The sequence below is a fragment of the Caloenas nicobarica genome, chromosome 8 (assembly GCF_036013445.1).
Source record: "Caloenas nicobarica isolate bCalNic1 chromosome 8, bCalNic1.hap1, whole genome shotgun sequence".
Classification (NCBI taxonomy): domain Eukaryota; kingdom Metazoa; phylum Chordata; class Aves; order Columbiformes; family Columbidae; genus Caloenas; species Caloenas nicobarica.
In genome coordinates this window covers 13469306-13496713 of record NC_088252.1, presented here as the reverse complement: position 1 = coordinate 13496713, position 27408 = coordinate 13469306, and the positions used below count along the sequence as shown (strand labels likewise).

Here is a 27408-nt window from a genome sequence, read left to right as displayed (position 1 = left end):
GTGACAGAACTACTGCATATATTTAAAGATTATTCCCACAAAAAAAGTTTAATCAGCTTTATCAATATTCATTAGTTTCCAGACATTATCACGGGCCTTTACTTGCTCTCGTTGAAGTAAATGCCAAGACTCTCATTGGCTTCAACAGGAGTTAAGCTCTCAAAGAATAAGGCAAGGACGATAACTTTTGTGCAGTTAGGAGTAATATTATAGGAGCAGAATGCACCTTCAGACTTGTATGACTACATGTAAGTAACACCCACAAAAGAAAAAATAAGCAGTGTTTCACAATAGCTCCTGAAATAAGAAATAAGATGCAGATTCTTACAATGTTACGGAAACTAATACAAATGAAGCTGGATTAATATGGTGTGGGGTTTTTAAAAGCAATACAAATCTGTGATGTTAATTCGGTAATGCACATGTTCTGAAAACAATATTACCCATAAATTAATCAGTGTTATGAAACTGAATGAAATTTTAACTAATATGAACATTATTAAAATGTAATTAATGAGTATATTTGTGAATACAAATTTTCTTGTTTTATACTAAGCTTCAGACCTCTGTAAACTGTGAGGCATTCATTGTGCTTAACATGGCAGAAAGTTACGTTACATATCTTCACTATTTAATTTTGTTCAGTCCTCTTCCCATCAAACACGCAAACACAGTCATCACCATTTTTGGCTTCACTTCAACCAGATCATCTGGGAGAGCATATATACGAGCACCAATTTTTCGAGCAACTGAAATGGCATACCTGGGAAAACAGGAGAAAATATTGTTATTTCCCTTCATCTACTAGTGTGCAAAGATTCACAATAACAACAGATTTCAATAGCAGGATATGCCTGTTTGGTCAGTACTCACACTACAAGAAAATGGACATTGTGACGAAAGCACGTATTAGAAATTGTATTAGCAGACATTCTGCTTCTGGTTTTCAAAGCATTTATTTTTGTCAAAACCAGTACAGGTTACGGCAGGCTATTAATCAACCAATTGCAGTGCAGTGGTGGTAGGTCACATCAGCTATTAATCTGAGGTTCATATTTTAAATATGCTAGAAAAATAGCTCTAGAATATGAGAATTCATAATGTATTCTATTTGAAACAAGTCAACTAATATTAGTGTAATCTTTCTCTGTTAACAAATCAGTAAATCCTGCACATGAGGAAAATACAAAGCATTCATTTAAAACTTACTTAGCATTATTCAGTTTGTCTTGGTCAGAAAGATCTTCTCTCTTGACCATTTCTGGACGAACTGCTTTTGGTGCAATGGCATCTATTAAATCTAGGACAGGTAAACTAGTGCTGATCGATCTGTCCTAAAAGAAAAGACTCAAAAGCTTAGTATAAGAAATTTGCTTTTATTACCTTTACAATGCAAAAAACCATACAGCACATCCTACAAGCCTACTGAAAGAGAGAACAGCATGTTTTATTACTTTATTGTGTGAAGGTTCCCCCTCAGGTCTAATGTTCTCTGCAAAATGGTAAGATTCACACTCAGTGTTGCTGTTATTATTACTACTACACAAATGGTTTACATTTATTTAATGAAAGAAACTCCCACCTTCCCTAGGGAAGCAGCAATCCCTTTTGAGAAGACGAAGACCTAAGTTACCTTCTAGAGTAAAGAAATAAATATTTTGTTCTATAAAATTATTTGATATTAGCTTTTGCCTAATGCTTATCTAATTCAATTTCATACCACAGTGAGCTATCAAATATCTAACTTCCTAGGTTCCTGTTGTGAACCACAGACATAACTGTTTCAGAGTATACAATGAACCTGCGTAAGAATGTTTATTTGCATGCAAGTGCAATTATTAATCTACCTTTTCTAAAGAATGAGATTAACACAGCATGACACACGACATTCATCTTATTCCTTTTGCATTTAACACTTTAAAAATGTGAAAGGAAAGCTTCCTTTATCAATTTGTTGATATTTGCTGAATGGGAAAAGCCCCTGTTTTTCACAGGTCTGCTGCACATCAGCCGTGCCCATGAAGAGAGATGTCGCTGGTTACCTTGGGCTCCCTCTCGCGGCTTTCACGCAAGAGCGCATCTTTTGGACCAGCTGTGATTAAAAATGGTGATTCCAACCCCGCCCCTCAGCATTTCCAAAATTGTTCTTCATATTTGTACAAGCATGAGTGCCCATATCCAAAAATCTGCAAGACATACGCCATGCCCGAACATTGGTAGCTTCACACAGAAGCTCCTTTGAAAGTTCAGACTTCTGTTGTTTTCTCTTTGTTTTGAATTGTGCAGCAGCCATTATAATTTATTCTTGTTTCTTATTAATAGACTTGTAAGATACTTTTGAAGATTCACAGCCTGTCAGAAATATTTCCTTACACAATTATGCTAGCTGATAGGAGAGCCGCTGTTAAAACCAAGTTGTTAACAGATCAGGTTAAAAATCCCAGCTCCGACCATATGTGAAAAGAAAAAAAAAGAGAATTAATTTGATTACCTTGAAACTTGTAATTGAAGTTTTCTTATTTGCTTTTGCAAGTGTCTGATTCACCCATTTAATAATAATTTCATCATTTACTTTTTCCCCCTCTCCAAGGTCTGATAGTACATTCAGAGTATACCTTTAATAAATAAAATAAGAGTCAGAGTTAAAATGAGTGGTAGAACTCAACTCTGCTAACAGTACAAAGCTACAAGAAAAAGTAAAATATTACTTCAGCAAAGTAACAATGCCAAGTACTCATCTTCATAAGGTACTCTTACCTTATAAACCATTTGGTACTTTTGTTGCAAGAACAAAATAACATCCTAAAACTCAGATTATTCTCTGTTACATCTTCTTCATATATTTGTTTTACTCAGCACATCATAACTAATTTTACTTTATAAGCTTAAATGAATCTCTACCATCCAAGCCACCTCAAAAACTGAATTGAAACAGTCTGAGGAAACAAAAACCATTGAGTGTTCTGGAGTAGGTGTAAGAAAATTAACTTGTGGAAAATATTTGCAATAAAGTACTCTTTATTGAAATCAACTTACGTTTTTCCCACTCAAGTGCGCTGGCAAGATTTTGATTTTATGATAGTTTATATCTATTTTTTTACATTACTATAGCTGTAAAGGCCTAAAAATTTCTTCCAATTTTAACTTCTATAGCATATATCACTTCTTCCTATTTATCTTTGACTTTACAAATATTTAAATTACTGTCTACTTACAGAAAGATACATGGAATCAACATTAAATACGTGGTGCTCTTTTTACTTTCTGCAAGATTTATAGTTTTAATCACAGTTGTACATAAGGTTTTAATTGTCTCTCTATATGGATGTGTACATATACACATTACTGTGGTTTCAACCACTACACAGTATATAAAACTACAAAAAAATGTATGAAAGTTTATCTTTGAGAAGAGGCGTATTTACAGATGGCTCTCTAGAATACCCATTGAGTGAACTGAACACTAGCTTTAATTTGTCTTGATTTACAGAGACACATGTATACACATATATATACACATCTATTGTATACTGTGCCTAACTTACCTTCTCATCAGCTGCCATACCAAAGCCAAAGTCAGGGTTGGATTACCCTCGTTTAGATCATGTCCAGCAATACCAACCAGTGAGAATTTGGCTTTTGTCTTCCCGAGTTCTACTGCATAATTGCAATTCTCGATCTAAAAATAAATTATTATTATTTCTATAATACAGACCTATTATCTCTGTGTATTTTCAATTGCTTTGGCTTGCTGTTACTTATAGCAATATGGGGGGCCAGATAAAGATTTCTTGCCTTTCTACACTGTGACTGAAATAACAGCTTTTATTATAAATGCAAGAAGATTCCAATGATAACCTTTTTTCACACTTGAAAAAATCAAGTTCGCTCCGACTGAAGTCAATGAACTAATATATACTTACAACAAAACTGAATTTGGAAAAATATTGAAATGCGTTAGACAAATTTTTTTCCTCTACATTTCTGGCTTCATAATGATCACAAAACCAACTGAAAGCTTGGATTCTGCAAGTCTTGCACAAGTTTTCCTAGGAGCATATAGAACTGTGAAACTGCTCTGTGAGGAAACACCATACAAAATAAGAGCTTCAGGCAATGTGTCAGGCCTGCAACTTTTACTTATATACCCTAATTAAACCCTAAATTAAATATTCCCCAAAGGTGTCCACATTTAGAAACTAAAGTGATATATGCTATAACTGCTATTTATTTCTTGGGATAATATCTGGAAGGTATTCCCCTGCCTCCTCTTATTTTTTTTCCCAGGAGTGTCTCAGTAGCATCCAAATCTAGACAACCCACAGCACAACCGCAGACAATGAAGCTGGCCTGTGTTGAGGATATTTACCCACCTTTTTCATGTTACCACCAAGTAACGGATAAGGAGGTTTGTTGACGTGGTTCCAGTCAACTGGCACACGAGTCATATCGTACAATTGGAAAATTATTAAAGCATCAGAGAGGTCACTAAACCAGAGTAAAACAATGGGGTTTAGTACAAAAGCTCATGTTCACAATGAAAATGGTAAGTACTTGGGACTTCCCAAAGTGTAATTAAGTTGCTGAAAAATTCTAGTCACATAAATAAAAATGTGTCATTCTGTGAAGAAACTAGCCTATATGCTATTGCATGATTTCTGCAATTATTTACCTTGAATTGTATGTTTCATTTTATTATTTTCACAAATCTCAGTGAAGTAAGCATAGCCATGGCTTTTACCAACTTTTAATTAAGTAATTGCTTTCATAGGGTAGGCAAAGATAAAACATCTAGATAAAGAGTTTTCATTTCTCGATCTAGTTTTAGTTTTCCCAGAAGATTCAAAAATGTTACTCATGCTTTATTTGCACCTACAGATGTATTTTGCTAAAAAAAAAAAAAACACGAAAACCAACTTATCTTGTGGGAAAAAAGAATATTGGGAAAAATACTATTTTCCCATTATAAACTGCATTCCTGATAATCCCCTTCAGCTACTTGCTAACTGAAATTCTTGACGTTAAGCTACCTACTGATGGTATCACTTGACAGAGGTCAGAAAACGGAAACAATGAAACCTAACAGCAAGTATACACGCAAGCAGATGTCCCCGGTTGCTCCCTGTATCCCATCTTTTATTGACAGAATTTGAATCAACTGCTGGCACAATTTGAAAGTGATCAGAAGCATCTAAAAAGCATGTTAAAAAGCCCTTTGTTCTGAGGAAATACCACACTGCACAGATTCTTACAGTCTACCAGCAGACATACATCTATCCTCTCTTAGAGTTTACAATTACATTACTGTTTTAATAGATTTGTGGTAATTTCATCCATCAAGAGATAAAATAAAAATCGTGCATTATAAAACACCATTATCTCAACTTTTAAAAACACCATAAAGTACGAGTGAAAGGAGTACATAAGAACTTTTTAGGTTTTCTAGTATTTCTAGGTTGTGAATAGAATATCTGAGTCAGATACTGCTTAATGCGGTTCTACAGGCTAGTTTTTAAGTTCCTATCACACTGTGTGGAAACCTGGAAATCACTGTTCTAGCAGAAATACAACTTTCCTTTGTTCTTCTCTTCTTCTTTCTTCCCCTTTCATCCAAGGAAAAAAAAAAAAAATCAAACTATTGGTTAAAAAAAAAAATACATACCTGTATAAATGATTAACATATGGGCTTACACCCAGTGAATTCATCCAGTTTCTGAAGGTCCTTTCTTCCTTACTTTCTCCTATGGTGACAAATATAGTTCTATATAAATTATTGGAGAAAACACTTCAATAGGCAATGTTTAAATGACTCTCAAACCTCTTTCCATCCTCTTCCCCCCACCAAAAATGAGTTCACCCTTTCCCTGAGAGCAGTCTCTATTGGCCTGTAAGTCGAGGCAATCCCATGGCACCCAGAGTCCCTCAGTTCTGTGCACAAGGTCAGAGGCACTACAGGGAGCACTATTAAACTACATTTTTCTGTGTAAATACAATTTGATAGAATACACAAACAGACAGCTTGTTGGACATACTTTAGACAATTAATATATCATGGAGAAAATAATGATTAATAATAATTTCCTAAAACCAAAAAATCAGTGAAAATTGCATTCAACAGTGTCTTTAAATCTGTCTGAAATGGCATATTTTTATTATAAGTTAGCACTAACTCCCTTATTGCAATTGCATCAAACTCCAGAAAATACAGCTCCACTTCTCTCCACGCAGAATTTCCCACTATTAATTTGTGAAGGTCCTCCGCAAAGCAACAGGCCTCACCTTTTTCATTTTAAACACTGGACACTTAGCAAAGCAGTATTGCATTGGTTAAATTTGTGAAGCTATTTCTATTGCCACGGAGGATAGTTATTTTTGCAGTTCTAACTATGAACTCTACTTAGGAGAAATGCAGAACATTCAGTAGAAAAACAAAATGAAACAAAAACCAAACCACCCTTCACTTTCCTGACTTCGATTGTTTTCATCTGTTGTAATCGTGAATTCCTAAACTAATGCTCTTTCTCAATAAAGTTACAGTTCGCAGTAATACATGAATTTTCTACATACATTACCTAAATTTTAACAATGTATCGGTGGCCAATTGCATGTGAATCAGTGCTGCATGAGCTGTTTTCCCTTACATCAAAAAAGCAGCATTTAAGAAAATATTTAGCCTGAATATGTGAGCTTGGAATAACCTCATTGCTTTGTTCTCCTGGGCTGATAATCCACAGTTAAGAAAACACAAAGGATATTGAGAAGGGAAAAAACCTCCCCAAACAAGAAAAGCACAGATTTCTCAGGCCTGAAACATGTAAAAATCTGAGTAGGATTTTTTTTTCTCCCCTCTTTCCCCCACTATGTGGTGGTGGGTTTTTTTGTTGGTGGTGGTGGTTTTGTTTTGGTTTTTTTTGTTCCTTGGGATAACAATACTGAGTTTGTCTAATGAGGTTTATGTAACACAAAAATGGTCTCATTTAGTACTGCAGTTCTACTTTGACTACAAAACAATAGATGTTTTTGCAAAATGAAGCTACTGTATAAACACATGTTTATCATTAGAATAGAAAGAAAACCCCTTTAAATAGGTCTCTGTCATGGAAAAAATACTATGTCGTAACAGATTTTTAGATAGAGGTTACAATTTTAATAGAGGTCTCTTCCCCTTTTAAAACACGAAGCTTTGGACTTCAAAATATGTTTATAAAGAAAACCAGCTTTGTTTCATATATTTCTTCCCACACCAAAATTTAAAAGACAAAGAATCAAATTTTATAACAAAGTTATTAAAAATGCCAGTGTTTTTCCATAAAAACATACAATCAAAATACAAGCATGATATATAAGCTTATAAAGAGTAGCTTAAGAGTTTATAGTATTTTGAAGCAAGTCTCTCTTGCTTTTTTTGTTTTTTGAAGTTTTTAGGCTTACTGAACTTTGAGTTTGTTTGTAATACTCAAAACACTGACTGCAAAGTGCTTCTAGGAACACTCATCTATTGCAAAGACAGTAACAAGAGTATTTCATGAACTCTTGCTAAACAAAGCGTAGCTACAAAACCAGATACTCAGCAACTGCACTCAGATTGAGAATTTTTAAATGCATGCTTAATACTGCCAAAGGAATCCAAAGCAGCCAAGCAGGAGGAAGAGCATACAAGTCGGGCAGCACCTTTTTGGATAGAGGGAATCCAGGAACTAAACCCAACACACTATATTTAATATGCCACTCTAAACAAATCCCTTTATCATGCAACACAAGTGTTCATAAGTTTCCAGATGGCTCAGAACTGACCAATTTTTTCTCTGTTCTTTTTTTCAAAATATACCTTGTGATCCTATCAGGAGCATATCTTCTGCTAAGTGGTGCAGCAGATAGCCAAAATCATTGGAAAACTGCAGAAAGGGGGCAGAGCTACACAAAAGAGAGAGGAGCAAACTTGGTAGTGTCCTTTATATTTATTGCCATCTCTTTCTTTGAGATCATTACGCCATGGAACTGAGTGGGGAGTAGCCCCAGGGATGTGGTCAGAGGGCTCCAAATGCAACAGAGCTCAAGATGCAATTTGGACCCTAAGGCCAGCTAGCCTGAGCAGGAGTAGGGAACCCTTGGGAACAGCCTTGAAGGCTTCCAGTGGACTAAGCAACAGCAGCAGAGGAAAAGTGGGTGGACAGAAGTCCCTCCCCCTCCTCCCCCCAAGAACTCAGCTTTCTGTGTGACTTCAACTCCAAACTCTGCTGCCTTCCCCACAAGCAAGAGGTTCCTCGGAGCAACAACACCCAGTTCAATGTCGTGCAGTGGCTGAGGTCAGGACTCCCCTCTCCATCCCTACATAACCTCAAACGTTCAACTGCCATGTCAGTACACAGAGGGATATGCTCTCTGCGTACAGGTGCACATCACCAGACTTGTTCAGCACTGTCCGAGCAGATGTCAATTTATGCACAATGCTCACTGTCATAAACCAAAGAGAACAGCAACCACATCATATTCTTTGGATGGAACAGTCACTGAAAAGATGGAATTTATGCGGGAAAATAAAGACTTTCAGAAAGCTCTACTCACCCACACATGCCTAGGGTGTTACATCTCTGCTCATGGAAAGCCCCTACTGGTTAAACCCACAGAAATAACTATTTGGCATTTGACTTACTGTAAGTCCTACCCCCATTTTATATGCATCATGTTGGACCTGTGGGTTTGTTTGGTTTTTTTTTTCCTCCTCTTTTACTGATGATGGCATATTAAAGCAATAGAAAAATACAAGAACAATGCAAAAATCAACCAGAAAAGGATAGAGATGATTAAAACACTAGTAAAAAATGCAGAGTAAACACTTTCACGGAGTACAGAAAAGTACTAAATACAGTACCTACATTAGGAGGGGTCAAATCTGGATTTCATGAAGCAAAACAGGAAAGCATTATAAAATATGAGTCAGATTTCAATAGTCTATGATGAAACTATAAAGAAATGAATGTCTTATATATTATACCACTACCTTCAGAAAACATTAGTAAAAATGCAGGATTTTATGGAAAAAATAAAACATATTAACCAAAAACCACATCAAAACCATTGTCTTCTGGCTGAAATAACTATTTTCATGGTTTATATCTACATGACACCACAGGAGTTACTATTTGAGGACAAAGGAGAGATGTCTACTTGCCTTTAAACAGATAACATTGGCATGATTATCTATCTCTAAAAATATACTATAAACAGTAACTTAAATTTGGCCAGTATTTATCATTACAGAATCCTTTTCTAGCATTCAGGTGATTGCAATTTTTTTTTTTTTTTTTTTACAAACTGTTTTAGCCAAGACCTTGATCTCATCAAATTATTTCAGGAAAGTTCAGAAAGTAGTTCAGCTGGTTTTTGCCATGCCAGTAAGAACTCTTCTAAATTTGACTGAATTGGAACCTGCATCTTTACGTTCAGAACAGAGAAGCTGAACTGAACGTGTTCCACCTCCACAGAGCTCCTGTATATGTTTCCGAGAGCATATATTTCTACCAAAACTGCAGCAGAGGAAGAGCAGGCCTTTCCTTCCATCATTTGTCCTGGCCAGCAGGGACTGCAGTGACTGGGGATATCACAGCTGGAAAGGGAAGACTACCTGGACTGCCTCCTGTGTGATACCTCTACCACAGCTGGCACTCAGCTGGAACTAGAGCAGGAAGCCTCAAACAGGAGCAGTCTGAGGGATACAAGATTTGTGACGTAGGGGTGCAGCAGAGCAGATAAATAATGAAAAAAAGAGGAGCAAAGGAAGATGGACTCACCTAGATGGAAAGGAAACCTGATAGGAACAGTAAGAGGAAGGCAGGAGTAGGCAGTGCAGAGGAATGTGTGAACATTGCTGATGATTCTCCCGAGTGCAGCACCCCTGATTCTCACCATTCCATTGAGATCAGTGAACAACTGTGAAATACACTGGCAGGAGCCGTTTCATTATGCTGGATTAGCTGGTCCACAGAAAGCGTAACAGCCAAAGATTGCTACCAATTCTCCCTTTATCTCTAGCATTAGGGATCTGGACTGTAAAGTCCAAACTTGCTGATATGCTAGGATCTATACAGGCTGCTGATGCAATAGATTAACAGAAGTTGCTCACACATAAGCCTTTTTTTTAATGTTTCCTGCTTTAAAATACAACAAACCAATACACATACACACACATATTTAAACACAATATGTGAAAAGTACTTTAAAAAACTATTAAAGCTGCATAGTACAGCACTGCAAATGAGGAAAAGATAGAATCAGTGCATCAGCTAAAATGTAAATAGTATGGAAAGAAGCACAGGAAACTGGGAAGGGAGTAAGAGGACAAGTTTGGCTCCTGTAAATGAGTTACAGAAAGTTCTTCAGAAATAGCCTTTGGTCAGGTGAACATGAGTGAACAACATTCACAGTAACGGGGACTGCTACTACAGGCTTATATTGAAAGCTAATGAGAAAGCTCTATATGCTGGTGTTAACACAGCCACCATCACACAGGGATACTCTATCACAGCCTAGAAGGAATACTTAAATAGAAATCATTAATATTCTTTTCTCTTGTATGCTTAGCAAGTTGAGTACCTTCTAACAAATTGAGATCATAAGATGAATTGTCAGGCTTGTGTAGGGCTGGATATATGTTAAAGAGATTTGCAACAAAAGCCAAATTGAGTTTAGGGTTGCCTGCAACCACGTCAGCTGGTGTTACAAACTGTCTGCAGCCCAATTTATCTGCCTGTTGGAGCATGTATTCAGCCCTCCTCAAGTCATTTTTATCCTAAAAGAAAAAAAAAAAAAATTAATTTGTAATGAATACTAGCACGTTTTCATTCTTTACTGAAACTTCAATTTGGCAAATCTTTAAATGAGCCATGCCAGTCTCTCCCTCATTCCCCCAACACCTGAGCTAGCTCAGCCCATAACAATTCCCCTCATCCCATCTTCCTTCAGCTTGCTTTCAGTCCTTCATTTCTGTGACTGCCTGCACAGTATTCCTCATGAATCACAGCAACAGCAGCCAGAAGTGTAGTGGTTATATTTCTGTTTCCAGACTCTTGATACCTGCAGTGCATCCTCTGCTATGTGCGCCATAGGTTCACCATCACTGCTTTAAACTGATATTCTCAAGCATAGTAATTACAGATGATACCCAAAACTCTCAATAAGAATCTGAATGCTTCGGAATCTGATAATCCACTACTTTGCTCTCCCTTTAATATTTTTGCATCTGAATCATCTTAAGTTGGTAACCTATGTGTTATTTTGCTTATTCATCCTCATTATTAATCTACAAAGAATAAATCAGTCTTCAAAACTGTGTAGCATATACATTTTGCCTCTAATGTTCACAACACTTAGAGTTACTGTTTATAGGGAAATGACTAGTAATTGAATTTCTGTTAGAACTGAATAACAGTTAGAAATTCAGCATTGGTATGCTCAGCCAGAAACTTGCTCTAGGAGAAGTTGTTACATGTTGTTGATACTGGTTTATAGCCCATTACAGAACACAATCATGTGAACTGTAAGAAATTACAGGGAAAAAAATGACTACTGTCCTCCTTCATTCCCAGAAAAAATCCCAAACAAAAGCAAACAAGACAGAGCTTTCCTCATGAAGGAGTTTGAGGCGTCTAAAGCTTGTATGCAAATATAATTTTACATGTGGTTTTTCATTGTTACAATTAATAATGAGGTTCTACTTAAGATTCTGAACGATATATCGATATCCATAGCTTAGGCAGGCAGTTTAATTTTGTGTCAAAGTAATCCTTCCAATGAGCATTATGTAGCAGCTTAGAGAAAAGTGTTTTCACATCTACCTAGGCTGGTTTTAGGCCCTCTATCCCTTCACAACTTAAAGCTTGATGACTGCCACTCTTTCCTTTCCTGCTGGTTCTTGGAAAGGCTCACATGTTATTTCTGAACGCTATTTGGTTTGAGGAAGGATCACAAGTGTTCCAAAGTCTACTCCTTCTCCTTGTCTGAATTCCAGAAAAGCAGAACTGAGCAGGATCTTCTAATATCTCTATTGAAGAACCCAACTGAAAATAAAAAATATTTAAGACACTACTCCAAGTAAAACGTATCTCCAAATTTTACAATGCAGGATGCATTTTCCTGTTTCAGCAGCGCCCTGGACCTTTACTCAACTTTTTACCCATTTAAGCTTTTGTGACATTGAGGAATCCGACTGAGCATTTGTACGCATTACAAAACAAAAGGAGATCCCAGGACAGCCTTGTAACCAGGATGTTGGATACATACATAGGGGTCTCAGATAATACCAGTCTATTTTTACATTTCTGGGTACTTACATGAAATCCTGAGAAATCAATCTGAATGGGCAATTCATCAAGGTTCTCTCCTTTGGGTGCAATCTGATTTAACAGATGGTAGTATGCTCTTGAATCCTAAAACAAGCAGTGTAATATTTTTAAAAACAAAATGAGCAAGTATGTAGCCTTTCATAGCTATTTACTGCTCTGATAGTCGAGTTCAAAAGCCAAAGAAGTCAAAAGTATTGCACCCTAATTTCAGTTAATATGGGTTAGGTCATACAGCCATTCTGCCATGGTATTTCACACAGAACTTATTTAGCCAGATGACAGAGAAAAGGAATGCCTTCTAATTATTCTGGACAATGTTAAATTTATTCTGCTGGACGTGAACTAGACAGCTATAATTAAAGTACCCAGGGTAAATTTATATAGGTTACTCACAGAAAAAAAAAACCACACCCACAAACCACAAAAACCACAACTTATTTTCAGTGTTGGTATTCTGTTCCTTTGCTATCCTTTTCAAATAGCCTGTTGTATAAAAGATTATCTTAATCAATGAGGTAACTGGAATTAAAAATGGAGAGCAAGTGGCTCTTTTAGGATGAATTAATAGTCATAAATTAGATTTGTTTGATGCAGTTTTCAGTATGTTTCTTGTTTTTCTTCCCACTAAGAAACTAGGAAAATGACACAAAAACCTGCTAGTTTTAGAAGTATTTAATACTTCTCTGAAATAGCATGTAAGATCTTTACTACAGTAGCAGTCTTCATATAAAACCCTAGTTAAAATTTGGTTTAATAACAACCTTCTTGGTGGCATTTCAAAAGATATAACTAGCAATTAATGACATGGTTTTCTTCAATGAAAAGAGGTCTTCCCACCTTAGGTAATCTTTCTCCTTTGTTTTTAGTTTTAAAAAGTTAGGGTTTTCTCTCTTCAACTGGACTTACTACAGCACTCTGCATACCTTATGCAGAATGACTGAAGAAGAGAGAAGAATTACGCGGGCCTGCCACCTGCCCCAAGGGACCGCGTGCCTTTCAGTCCCCTTGCACCAGTAAACTGGCACACCAGCAAAGCACAGGGATAGAGGGGGGCTGTTCTCTCCTTGGATCAAGCATCAACAGCTCCTCTAGACAGCCCCCTGAATAGCTGTTCTTTGCTCAAGAGGTTTCCTGATCTTCTATAGAATGATAGGTACAAAGGGCAATGACCATTAGCAAATATGCACTGGGAAGAGATTTAAAGCCACTCAGTTTTTCCTTAAAACAACAAAAGAAAGAAAAGATAGGATTCTGAAGACCCAGGAGCAGGGAAGGATGGACAGGGGAAAGGTAACTAATAAGGTAGTATGAATTGTCCTAAGTAACTAATAACGATCTTAGAACATTAGCACTTCCCTGGATATGAGCTTGTTGGAAATGTTTTCTTTGCATGGTGATGTGATAATATATCCTATTTGGTTGCTCATACCATGTGAGAGATCAAAATAACGCTCTTTCAGTGGTGCAGGATGAACCTATAGCTACAAAAAGCAGATGACGACTATTTTTCTAAATACTTCTGATCTGGCTCATTTGTTTCTACACACAGTGGGTTAAAATACTGTTATGTTCAATTATCAGAGTGGTAACTACATACCTTAATGTCTTGGCTGAAGTTACTGATTTTCTGCCACCCTGCATTGGTCAGATGGTAGTTCACCCAGCGTAGCAAGAGCTCTTCTGGGGAAAGCTTCATTAACTGATCTAGTTCTTCCCCTTCATTTAGCAAGGCGATAAGAGCTAAAAGCAAGTTTGAAAGCAAGCTGAAATCATTGCTATTGTGGTCTCATTTAATTCCAAATTGCAGATATTGCTATACTTGGCATTGATCTTACCTTCATTTCTGGAGAGCTCAATATCAGCAAAAAGACCAACTTTAATGATCTGCCACAAGAGTCCTAATACCAAGTGTGGTTTTCCTTCTTGCAAGTCTTGTGATCCAATATTGACAACTGTACAGCCAATAGCAGATGCTGAGTTCAGAGCCAGGTTTAGGTTTTCCTGTTTGGAATATCATTGTTTAACAAATTTATGAGGTTGTAAGTCTTAGTAAATTTCTTCATATTAAATCTTACAAGTTTCAGAAAAAATAATAAGAAATAATGCATTAATTCATTGGGTCCCAGTGGGAAAACTGGAGACTTTTTAGAAACCATCACGTATCTTATAAAAATTTAACGAAAAACATCATTGACAGTGTTTAACATGGACCCACCAAAAAAACTCATGGGCCACCTTCCGCAGCCTGGATTGCTGAGGAATACTCTAATCAAAATATTTTTGTAACTCATAAGTATCACATACACAAATCAAACAATACTGCTCAAAATATCAGGGATGTGATCCCGTGGCAAAACATGCTTATGTGGAATTCTGCGCTGTGCAGGAGGATGTCATCCCGTCTTGCATCTTATATAGGCTGAGACATTTATTCAAGCAACTGTTAAACTGTAATTGAACAGATAGCATAAGAAAATCAAGCAATTCAACATCCTGACACTGAAAGTAAAGCTAATGATTGTCACAGATGAAACATTCCAAGAAAAACATACCTAGCAGCTCTCATAAATACTATTCTATTTTCTTGTGTCATATTCTAACTATGTACGGAGACAACATAAACACATGTAGTATCATCTTTGCTGACACACCTTATTTAAAGAAGTAGAGATTACAAAACCCATGTGGAAGATTTAGAACATGGTAGGTTTCAACTTTTCACATTTTAATATCACAGCCTGGAAAGTCTGCCAGTTAACTGAGGCTTTTAATCAGGATTGGTTTTTTTTCCTCATTAGGCTGGCAACTTATGGATCTACTTCCCAGATTCAGACCTGTTTTCATATACCCAAACTAAGGTCTTAATGTTCTCTCTCAAATATTTTCAGGACTCCATACACAATTAAAAATAGAGCTTCTCATCTTCTGTCCAAGCCACTCTCCACTACTAAAAATGCATCATCCTACCATACAGTATACATCCATACAGATACTTTCTGCATTGCTAAAATGTGACCAGACCATCCACTCAGAAGTGTAACATAATTTTCTTCAGATACTTAGTAAAGCAAGGTGAAGATAATGAACAGGGAAAGAAATAAGGAAAGCATGAAAAATACAAGTTTTCCTGTACATCATCTAAGAAACAAGAGAATTTGGCAGAGTTGGTTAGAAAAATACAATTTCAAGCTTTGACATTTTTTAATACATAGGACTTTCTTTTTTTTTTCTCCACCAGGAAAACTGTCATTAAAACAAAGCAATAGAAAAATATTTTTACTTTTTCATGTCTGGGAAGTTCCTATCTGTGCAGTACTTACAGAAATAGTGAAAGGAGTGAGTTTCTTCTTATTAATGGCCCTTTCATCAATTGTATCTGGTTGTGAAAAGTTGATCATTTTGCTAAAGGAGGAAAGTCAGAGATTATTCTTTCATTTCTCAGAAAACGTATTATTTGATTATAAACTTCTAACACTTTAAACTAGCTGTAAATATTTCTGACAATATTAAAAAAAAAAATACCACCACACAAAACACACCTCATCCTCTAAATCCCCCCTCCCTGTTAAATAATTGCACATTCATCCAGAAACCTCCAGATAATATGTAATTATAAGAAACTTGAGCAATTGGGTTTTATATTTAATTAATGAGCATGTGTGTGCAGTCAAAAAAGTTTCTTGAGGAGATTAAAACTGTAAACTAAAGACAGTTTCTAGTGAAAACCTTCAAAATATAACCAATATATTTCTGCACTGCATTTCTATAGTATCTAGCATGTACAAGGATCTCAAAGAGCAATTCACATCAATACTGATAAACTAATCCCTTGTTACCACAGTGTATGAACAAGTACTATTAGTCTAACTAGGAAGTTACAGCAGACTACAGTTAAAGGACCCACTATATGCTCTTTGTTTTGCCGTGGACTTAATTCAGATTTCTGTTCCTCCCATCCTGTGGTTTAGTAACTACATTTAGTAACTTTTAAAAATAATATATTTGAAATAGCAAAGATTTCTAATTATTTCAGCGAGTGAATATATGAACTGTGCAATTATCTCCTTTATAAACAGCAAGCACACATCTGACATGTGTAATTATGGATCTGAAGTAGAAACCCACTTCTGTAATATATTCAGAGAGTCACATGAAAAAATTACTAAAAATAACATTTCTGTGGACAAACAGATTTTCCCCATGTTACACATTGGTTGAAATATTTAAGAGTAGAGTCCTGACATTAAAACCTATCAGAAGTTTTCCAATTCATGTCACTGTGATCAGCATTTAACCTTTGAGATTAATTTCTTTTCTTTCTCACAGTCCTGGACTCACCAAAGAAGGATGCCATCTGCAAGGGATTTAAAAAGACTGGCATCTGATGGGTTCATAGGTAGGAGGTGCTTACAGTCTGGGTCATCTTGTAGAGCTTTATTTATCCAATTAACAAAAGCAACTTTTTCTTCCTCTGAAATAAAACCAGCATTAATCTATTGCCATTTCCATGAACACGTACTACTAAACACCAGACTTCGGTCAAAGAGGTTCCTCTGCAACAAAACCCTTAGTTTCACAGGCGCCAGTTATGAAAAGAATCAGACTGGTGGGAAATTATGCAAAAAAGGCAAGCACAGATGGATCTTTCCTCTTGTGTACCCTCTAAACACCTGGTGATTTTCTGAAGGACAACATAAAAATCAGAGCAACATAATGGGTCATAATGGAGGACATTGAATTCAGTTTCTCAGCAATTACAATGAAAAGAGGGAAACTTGTGATCTGAAATATGCAACATTTCAGTCTATACGCTTGGTTTAAAATGCAGCATTTCCTTCTGCCTTCTACTAGGACTTCAGAGACTGGCAGCGTTTTTGAGACTATCATCTGAGTTACTGTGCTTTATTTCACTTTGAGAAACTTCAAAAATTTAGCACTTCAGTTTTAAATTCCCTTTCATATTTAGTGCAAACTTTATTACTGTGTATCTAAGAATGCTCATTGGGACAGTCAATCAAGTATCAGTATCCAGGCGAAAACCATCTCACCTCAAGAGGCATACAAGACAGGTATCTACGCTTGACTCATTACACTTCTGCTGTTGTCAGTAGGAAGAAACATGCAATTCTAGCGCACACTTCACCTCATCATAAACTAGATGGCTGATGGGGCCAGATCAGATGAGTTGCACTCTAATGGGGTCAGTTTCTCTCCTCCAGAAATGAAAGGCAGTCTAAACAATTAGCTGCAATAGTGTCCCTCCTACAGGCAGCCTTTGAGATGGAATAAATCCCCTGCTTTGGAGATACACCGAGTGCAGCTGGTGCTATAAGGATAATCCTCAGAGAGAGGTTATCACCGCCTTCAACTAACTGAAGTGAATCTTCATCATTCATAGAATCTTAACACTCTTCTGGAACCACACCAAATCCCAGACTTGAGTCAATAAGTTGCGATATTGCTTATTGCAATAGAATCCTGGAAGCTGGTTAACATTCTGACCAGGAGCTGCAATGCAATTTAGGCACCATTAACAAATGACAAGCAGCATGGGGAGGTAGAAAGAAACAGATCAAATATTAAAAGCAACTTCTCAAGTATGAGATAGACTATGCAAAAATCATATAGGAGTGAACGATCCTGTAATGGCAAAGAGACAACTGAGGAGGACTTTCCACCCATTTCTTCTTGCATATAGGTATAAGAGTAGATCAGCACGTAATGAAGCCAAGAACTTGACTAGCACTACTCGAAGTACACCAAAGGGACCATTTATTTCCCACCCCCACATGCTGCCAGTGCTTGTTTTCATTTTTTGGTCTAGCAAAGATGTCTAAATTACCTCTGACTGCAGCGTGAAACTACCAACAGCTGAACAGCCCACATTTTAATAAACTACCACCCACACTTATCTTGTCCATCTCCACATGGTCTCTCTGTGTTAATTTGCTTTCAACAGCAAAATTTTCCAGTTGTTTTTTTTCTTTGTCTGCAGTGCAAATTTAAAGAGCGCTCCTCCATGCAAAATTGCTTGTGTTTAATCATTTCTCACCTGAATAAGAGTGCTGGGTGCCCTCACTAGAGATTGCTGATGTTCCTCCAATTGCTGTAATACCTTGCTTTTTGTTTATTGATTTTCGGAAAGATTTACTAACATCTTTACTTTTCAATTCCTGAATTACCTGGAACCAAAAAAAAAAAAAAAAAAAAAAAAAGAAGAAAGAATTTTGTGATTGATAATACCTTCAAATAACTAAGTGTTAACTCATGTATATACTCCAGAGACAGTTTTTAATCTGACTGCCTCTCAGGCATTTCTATTGACTTCTGTTCTAAACAAAACAAACCTCAAAAAACCCACAACACAAAACCACCCAGCTGTATGGGTAAAATTAATTTAAATCGCTTCATGAAACTTGCATACTGGATATCTAATATATTATTTCCCAGTGAGTACCTCAAGTGCTACCTTTATTAAGCCATACCATCTAAAAAAAAAGCAGATATTCAACAATCTACACAATTTTTCCAGAGATACTTAGGTAAACTGAAGAAAACAATTAAAGATATACACATTTTCAATGACTATATAGCATATTTCTTCCACTTCATCATATGCAAACCATACTGGATATACTGGTATGTTTTAAATTTGCCCAAGTACTGTAGTGGTCTCAAGATGGGCAATGACGTATAAGTAACAGATATAGTTCAATACCTGGATGCAACTATTTGCATCTTGCCTATGAACCATTGCAAATTAGAAAGTTTGAAAGAAAGATCAGTAACTAACAATTAGCAGCAGTACTCTACATTCAAAGCAAGTAGTAATAATCTCCAAACATACACACATAACAGCCTAAAAAGTTCGTTTCTCTTCAATAAAGCACACCACCCAATGAACCAAATTTTTAAAAGTCTAAACCTTTCAAATTTCTTCACTGAAAGTGAAAAACTCTACCTCATTCCCAGTAAAAAATAACCTTTAGTATAGAGATTTAAGCATAGTAGCACAAGCATTACTTTATCACTAAGATAATTCAGAGGCTGGTATCTAATTATCTACTCTTTTGTCAGGGCAAGCGTTAACCCAACGGTTCCTAAAATATGTAGCCCATCCCCTCATTTTTGAGGAAATAGAAAGTAAGACTGATTGAAACTACTGTGCTCTCACATGCTGCCCGAATGAGATGTACTAAATCAAATGGGAGAGTGAAATACAAAGACTAGAAAATAATTATATAGGATATTGTAAATTGTCACAGAAAACTTTCCCATTCCCAAAATATTAGTTATTTCTATCAAAATAGTACTTAGTTGTATCACTTCAGTTTTCTATCATAGTCTCAACAGATATCAGACAACAGAGAAACATCCAAAGGGAATGTCTTACTGAGACAAATTCTTCAAAGCTGATTCTCCCATCCTTGTTGCTATCTGTCACTGCAATGATTTTTTCTACAATCTCCCGGACTTTGTAACCAGGCAAGGGCAGACTTGCTTCTTTAAACAGGTCTTGAAGCTCATAATCACTCACATACCCGCTGTTGTCAATATCTGTAAAATTAAAACACAAAAGAAAGAAAAAACAAGTATAGTAACTGTTTGGAATACATCAAGTGTGAAAAATACAGTTCTGGGAGATGACTATTTCTTCTTCTGACATAGATAAGCAAGCATGAAGGAATACTTGTGGATTAGAGGCACGACTGGCTAGGAGTTGTGCCATCTTGTTATGCATTTGCTCAGGAACTCTCTTATAATCCCAAAGCACAGCTATAACAAGATGGCAAATTTCTAAATAGCGAAGCTTAAGCTTAAGACTCCTAATAAAACTCTCTACGAACATTCAAGTGAAAGGGAGATCAATTATTGTATTCCTTTTGTTGATATTACACCCTTGGCAATCAGTAAACTCAAATGTGATGCAACTCGCCATTAGAAGAGCACACTTACGCAAGGAAAACTGCTTACACAAGAACTCTGCGTTCTGTTTCTTATCCTAATACCTGATAAACATTTTCTGTTCCTCAAAACTTTTGATGTGGTCAGGCTTACCTGTCAAGAATAAATCCAGGATGATCTGCATCTGTTTATTAAAGGTGCCCTTCTTTTATCTGTTAACTAGCTCTGTTGGGAGCAATTTGCACTGTCATCTTCACTGACACTTGGCTCCTAAGACCACATGTCAGGAATGTGCATGTACAGCATACAAAGAGGTATGGTATAACTCCACAATGGTGGAAAGAAATCAATGGCTATATCACGTAAAAATAAATTAAGAAAAATGCAGTATATTTGTGTTACTCATGATGAATAACGCAGCAGCACAGAAGAAATGATAAAAATACCCTTTGTACTTCCACCTTGGTTTAATCTGTATGCAGAAAGCTGTCATGAATTCTTGTCCTAGTATAATAAAGCACCATTTTACAAACCTATAGTATGTTTTTATCCAACATAATGTATAAATGGATATTAACTATTCCTATTTTTTATATCTATGTGTATTTCCATGTATATGTATACACATCTGTCAGAATTTGAGAATGTCCATTAAAATAGTCTTAGCTGTAGCACAATGTCTATGCAATGGAAAGAAGTACTTTGAAAAGCAGAAAAGCTATAGTCTATACACTGTATAGATGAAGTTCAATCAAATGCAAGAAATCATTTCCAGCATAGCTACTGCTGGATATAATGCCCATCATTTTATATATTTAATGCTAATGTTTTCCATGTTTGACAACAATTTTCAATCTCTTTCATGATCACATTAAAGCTCTTGAAAAATACAAATAGTATTTTGCCAGTTCTACAAATGATGCATCCAAGATAAGTACATCTTAAGAGAACGTCACAAGTAACACAATGAGGCAGAAGCGAGATGATGTGGCCACTTTTCTGACTTGTCAAGGTGCTCCCACCTTTTTTTTGTTTGTTTGGTAGTTAAAAGACTTCTCTTCATATTGTCTCTGGTATCAGAACTTGGCCACTAATACCAGAGTGGATGAATACACATCACATTACAGAAGGGCAAGCAGATACACATGCTTTCATCTCCAGCCATAACTGATTGCTACACAGTAATTTCCCTGTAATCCATACGACACTACGTAGCTTCTGTACAGCTTCATTAGAAGGCCTCATTTCACTGCTGATGAAAAGCTAAAAAACACCTGTTAATAAACAAAAACCTCTTTTTACATTTTTGATACTACCAACAATTCACAAATCACTACACAGACAAACTTTACGTCTGCATATGTTATTAATCCATCCACTGTCTGGCCCACAGACATGTAACAACACACGTTATAACAGGGATGGTCTAGAAAGCAGAGGACCTGCTGAGGAGCTCACTCAGATTACCAGCTATTTTATTTCTCTAGGCTCATCTTTCACTGAGGGTAAGTTTCCATTATGACAAGCAGAGAGTTAAATACTTGCCTTTTCTCTCAGTTTACCAATATAGCTGCAAGCAATTTATCCATAAAGACATTGGAAGTGTTTTTTACAGAAAGGATAATCCAGTAAGGAAGAAAATGCTTTTCAGTGAGCAGAAGCAGTACAGACAATTCTTGGAGCAGAAATGTGAAAACATGCAGGGAAGAAAGGGAAAATAAATGAGGAATGCAGATGGGGAAAACCAAACAAATAGAAAAGCTGTCAGACAACACAAGGGAGTATCTACCTACCCTAACACCTCCCAACAGAGGTCAATATATGTATACAATGCTCTTTGGTCTGTATTTGCAGCTCCTGCAGGCTATTGACACCTTGAGGTACAGACTGCATCAAGATAGTGGTTTAATAGCAACTCATGAAATACCTTCCATAGATGTATCCTACTCCTTTAGCATTTCTATCTTTTTTTGGTGTCAACAACATGCCAAGTTAACAGATTCACGGTTCTGTTATTTGTCAATGAATGAAAGTTACTACTTTTACTTTAAGCTGACTCTCTACTGGGTGTCACCTGATACCTGTATTGACAGAAACTGAATAATGCCCTCTTCACCATTTCCGTACTACTCATGGTCTTACAGATCTCTAACATACGGTTTCCCAACAGCCTCTTTACCAAGCTGACGATTCCTAATATTTAAGACTTCTTGCCTAAAATGAACCTGTTCCCCCATGATGAATGATTACAAACATGTTTGTTTGATTTGCTGAGCTGCACAGTTACACATCACCCCCTCGGAACTGCAGCAAACAAGAAATAAAGCAGATGTGAACTTAAACATTCACGACAGTATTGTAACCTGGAAATAAGGGTTAGTTGCTATATAATTTCTCACTCTGTTTACTCTCCAATTAATCTGCAAACATCCTGTCAAGCATACAAAACTGTACAGTTATTTATTAACACCTGCTAGCTACAAAAGCAAGCTGAAAAAAAATCTCCAAGTTTAGCTTACTTAAAACGTAAAATCTGATCCAATAGATGAAAACATAAAATACTAGTTCACGAAAGCATGAAAGTACAGCAAAACTGAAGTGTCAGCCATCTAACATGAAAATATATTAAACAATTGAAACTTAATCAATTTTTTTTCAGATTTAAGGAGTTAAAAAAAATAATTTTGAGACCTATCATGCTGCATATACAATGGCAAAAATAACACAACTGCCGAGCAAGAAAATGTATCTGTTGTCATGGCTGAAGTTGAAATAAGTGAACAAACACACATAGTTTCAGTGAAAACAAGGGGGGTTATGTAAACATTCTTATTTTCTTACGTATTACTGGCAACACAGAGGGAAAATATGGCCCTATCAAAACAAAGTGATCCATAAAGATTTCTTCCACAAATCCTGCATGGCTTTGTAATGTTAATGGCATCCTTATTACTTTCTTATTTAAAACATACCTATTTTACTGAATGCTTCTCTTAGTTCATCAAGTTCTTCACGAGAGATAGTAGTTATGTTGTTTTCCATCTTTGGACAGCAAGAAGTGTCGTCCTCGGTTGCTTGTACCTAATAATAATAAAAAGGAAATATATAAAGCTTTAACTCCAAGCACATACCAATAAAAGTTACTGATCTTTTCAATACAAGGTATGAGACCTGAATGACATTTCCAGGCCTGGCACACTTAAAACATTGCAAACAACACTTTAAAGTACACACACCTACCAATTCTTTTCACTGTAATAGTGACTGGGAATTCACAATAGCAGCACCTGTTTTCATACACATGATGTTCTCGTCTGCACAGAATAAGCACTGACCAACAACCACCTATCTCTATTGCTAGAGTGGTTTTCCAACATTATCGCCTTACATTTCAAGGAACAATTTTTAGAAAAATTGTTTTCTAAGTGCAATGCAGCATCATCACCAGTGTTTAGTGCTAGGATCTAGTCCTGAAAAGCACTGAGCACCCCAACATTTGCACAGTAGTAAAACTCAGTGGGACACTTTCAAGCACCTGCTTACAGGTGGGTGAATGCTGATGAGCCCTTCCAGAGCTGCTGCATGTTACCCTTCCCTCCACCCTTCTGACAAGCCTGGCAAAGAGCTGAATAAAGTGTTTTAGTGAGCACAGAGATTGGAGTCTCGATGTGAATCTATTTTCTCTACCCAGCTCCACAAAAAACCCCACAAAACAGAAGGCACCTTCGCAAGACCCTTGTAAGTAAGCGTAAGTTTGTACATAAGTCACACACAATTGTCTCAACATGCAAGTTTATATCTGCATTTGCTATTGCTGCACAGGGCTGTAGAGAGCGCGATGTGCTACAGGTGCTGCTGTGCCTACCAGAAAGTAGAAGCATTGTCTTTGCTTTTAAGCTAAAGTAACAAAAATCCACCTTACATAAGTATTTTCATCAAAGTTGTCCTGTACTTGTGTATGTTTTCCCTTCTAATTTAGTGGTTTTGCTTTAGAGCAAGAAAAATATTCCTGAACTGGCCAGGGTATTATTTGCTCATAATAATTATATTTGGATCTGCTCTATGCAGTTGCTTCTCCCCCAAAATCATGCATATCGACAGAACTGTACCCACTGGACTAGACACTGGAAGGGGAAACCTGATTTCAACAATTGGTTTTACCATGGCCCTGCTGAATGTCCTTGGGCAAGGCCGTACCTCTGTGTGTTCTGACTAATTAGGTTACCGACTTTCCCTGCACAAGAACTGCCGCAGAACCAGGTGGCTGTACAATGCCAGCAACAACAGGATCCCTGGGAGGTCTGCCGTAAGACTGTATTAATGGACTCAGAATTTGGTTCAGAATTAAAGAAATTAAACATCATCAATCTTTATTTCTGCCCCAAAATAATTTCTTCACTATTCTAGCTGTGTCAGTTTTCTTTCAATCCTTGCCGATCTGACGATGAGAAAAAATACGAATGAAGCAATCGCACAGGGCACCAGCACACGCAAGTCCGACAGAGTTCCTGGAGGTTTCCTCAGGAGCGCCCGCAATACTGCTGGTATGATTGATACCCACTCTACTGTGAAAACAGCTTTAATACAAACCAAATCAGCTGTGGTCAGCCACAAACACGTAACATTGCCTTACTATGTTAAGTGTCTCCTGATTTCAGAAATATAACCAGTGACAGCACTGCTGGGAATTATTCCTCTAAGATACCACACTTCTGTATTAGTGGTGTCGAACCCTGATATATTCTGCAACTGAGTAGAACAGAACATTTGTGTATCACAAACTGGCTCTCCCTGCCTACCTATGTAACAAGACCAAATGAGAAGCCTCACACAAGCTGTTGGTTTGGATGGCATTCATGGGTTGCCCTCCCTTGCTCGGAGGGCAAAGAGCACAGGGTCAACCTGTCTTGTGCGGCTACAGAAAGTAGGGAAAATATTAAATTGTTAAGAAATATAGTTATTCAACATACTTGGATACTATGTTGGAGAGCATGTCACTGGATGGAGATTCAGGTAGCCAGAAATCAGAACTTGACCAGAATATTGAGATCTAATTTTATTCAAACCTGCCAATCCAAAGCTATGTATCATGGCATGCCTCCTCATATTATTTTGCCTTTTGCTGAACCCAGAATTACATACTTTGTGTCATTTATATTCATATTCTATATAAATAATATTTATTGAACGAAAAACTCAGCTTTTTAGAGATCTTTAACTATGCACACATTCACATCGCTAGGCACTCTGAAATAGGATGATTTTGATTCCCTCAACAGTATTTTCATAAACACAAATTAAGCTCTCACCTTTGATTTTCTAATACAAGAGGCAATGAGACAATCTTTTTGCTGGTGTTTTTACTGCTAGTAAAAGAACTCTCCTTGGGAGAGAATATCCCATATTATGACGTACTCACTAAGAATTCTTGATCTATTTGTAATGAAAAACATACTCTGCAGGAAATGCTGGGAAGGTCTCTAGAGCTAAAAAAAGAAATGCTGAACGAGGTATCCTACATGTAGCTAAACCTGTATGTATAGTGACACAAGCAATGCTCAGAAGTTAGCAATGAGTAGCCAGCAACTTTTTTCAAAACACTCTTTTAAAATAAATATAGCACCTATTAGTTCAAAATACTATAAAATACCATGACTTTCTTTTAAATAACATTTTTACACTTGTATTTTTCCTTTCTTCTTTTTTTTTTTTTTTTTTTTTTAAATATCTGTGGGGTTTATGTCTTGAGGTTTGTGCTTATCTGAAACCAGAGTTAGATATCCCCTTCAAAAAGAAAATGACTTGGAAGTCATGAGATGTGGTAAAACCTTCTAAGACAGCAACTGTTTTGCCAGACCATTCAAGAAAATACAAGAACATTTTTGTCACAGGAGTATGTGACTATTGTCTCAAAGTACAAAAGTAAAAATATTTATTTGGGCCCGATCTGCGTAAGCATTTATTTATCTCCATTGACACTGCTGTGTAAGAGAGAGAAAAACCAAGTCACATGCATTATGTAACTAACTCATCTCAGCAAATGTTTCTGCTTCTTTTAAAGCAGTAGTTTACTTTTCTTCCATGATGATATATAAAAAGGGTTCTTAAACAACAGTGGGTTATTTTAATCAGAGTTTGTCTGTTTTACCCAGATGAGTATTTTCTGTGTCTTCACTGGGACTGCTCCTGTGGGTCACACAGGATGTGGCCTTGAGTGTGGGTGGCAAGTTAAGTCTTTTTCCTTCATGTCACTAGATCTTATTTAAGTACTAAAATCCTACTCATCCATTTTGCTAAGCTTACTAGCAGCATGTACCAGTCTTCATACTCAAAAGAAAAAAAAAAGCCCATAACAAAACAAAATGAGCATCTGAAATATATATTCAGAAAAAGAAAAAAAAGACCTTACAGATGTTTCTGGAGGTGCAAGTACTTTGAATGGAAGCCTGGTGTGGCAATTGCAAATAAAGAAATAATGAACTGTGGAAAAATTGGGGGAGAAAAATAAACATTTAAATCCCAATTTCTAAGGAAATGTAAAGGACTCTGTAGCTGCAACAAAACAAACAAAACCCCAAAACAAACAAAAAACCAAACCAAAACATGACAAAACCTCAGAAGACAATCCTCTGAAATACAGAAACAGTAAAAAAACCATCATGCCAAAGCACAAGTGAAATATTTAGGCACACAGGTGCAGAAGACAACACCACTTCTGTCATACTGTTCATGTTTTTTAACTATTTACCATTACCATGAGCCAGGTTTTATAAAAAACAACTTCAAAGAAGTTGCAATGCAATTAGTTTCACCCCTCCCCTTTTATGGCTCATATTTTAGATTTTCCATCATATTCTATTTCAGAAAATACCAATGCTTGATTTCCAAAGACAATGATTATTTTAGCAACACAGTAGAAATGCCTGCTCTTGAATGAAGCAGATAAATAAAGCCAATACCTCTGCTCTAAAGAGACAATCTTAAACACCCTATTATATAATTACAGGCTAAATTAGCCAGACAATTAAATGGCAGAATTGCTGCAATCATGGTTCTGGCATTCATGAGACATCTAGTTTGAGCAATCAGAGACACCTAAACTAGTCAGACATTTCAGACAATTTCAATATGGAAATAGGGACCTAAGCTAATAAATACCTTG

At 36.6% G+C, this 27408-nt stretch overlaps 1 protein-coding gene across 1 annotated transcript; it reads right to left on the bottom strand.

Moving 5' to 3' along the window:
- Nucleotides 1-627: 627 nt before the first annotated feature.
- On the bottom strand, nt 628-23288 carry PLS1 (plastin 1). The gene is made up of 15 exons (XM_065640117.1): nt 23219-23288; nt 19735-19898; nt 18394-18523; nt 16680-16812; nt 15662-15743; nt 14177-14342; nt 13939-14081; nt 12330-12425; nt 10594-10789; nt 5663-5741; nt 4374-4488; nt 3546-3679; nt 2492-2615; nt 1210-1334; nt 628-763 (listed from the first exon to the last, which is right to left on the bottom strand). The coding sequence occupies exons 1-15, from the start codon at nt 23286-23288 to the stop codon at nt 628-630; spliced, it is 1893 nt and encodes a 630-aa protein (XP_065496189.1).
- Between the last annotated feature and the right edge of the window lie 4120 nt (nt 23289-27408).

What these genes read in the sequence shown, in the direction of transcription:
- PLS1 (XM_065640117.1), bottom strand. Translation starts at nt 23,288, where the DNA reads ATGGAAAACAACATAACTACTATCTCTCGTGAAGAACTTGATGAACTA. An exon ending in ACTTCAGCCAAGACATTAAG is followed by an intron (nt 12,426 to 13,938) that starts GTATGTAGTTAC and finishes TGCTTGTTTTAG; the next exon opens with GATTCAAGAGCATACTACCA. An exon ending in TGATCTCAATTTGTTAGAAG is followed by an intron (nt 5,742 to 10,593) that starts GTACTCAACTTG and finishes TTGTCACCATAG; the next exon opens with GAGAAAGTAAGGAAGAAAGG.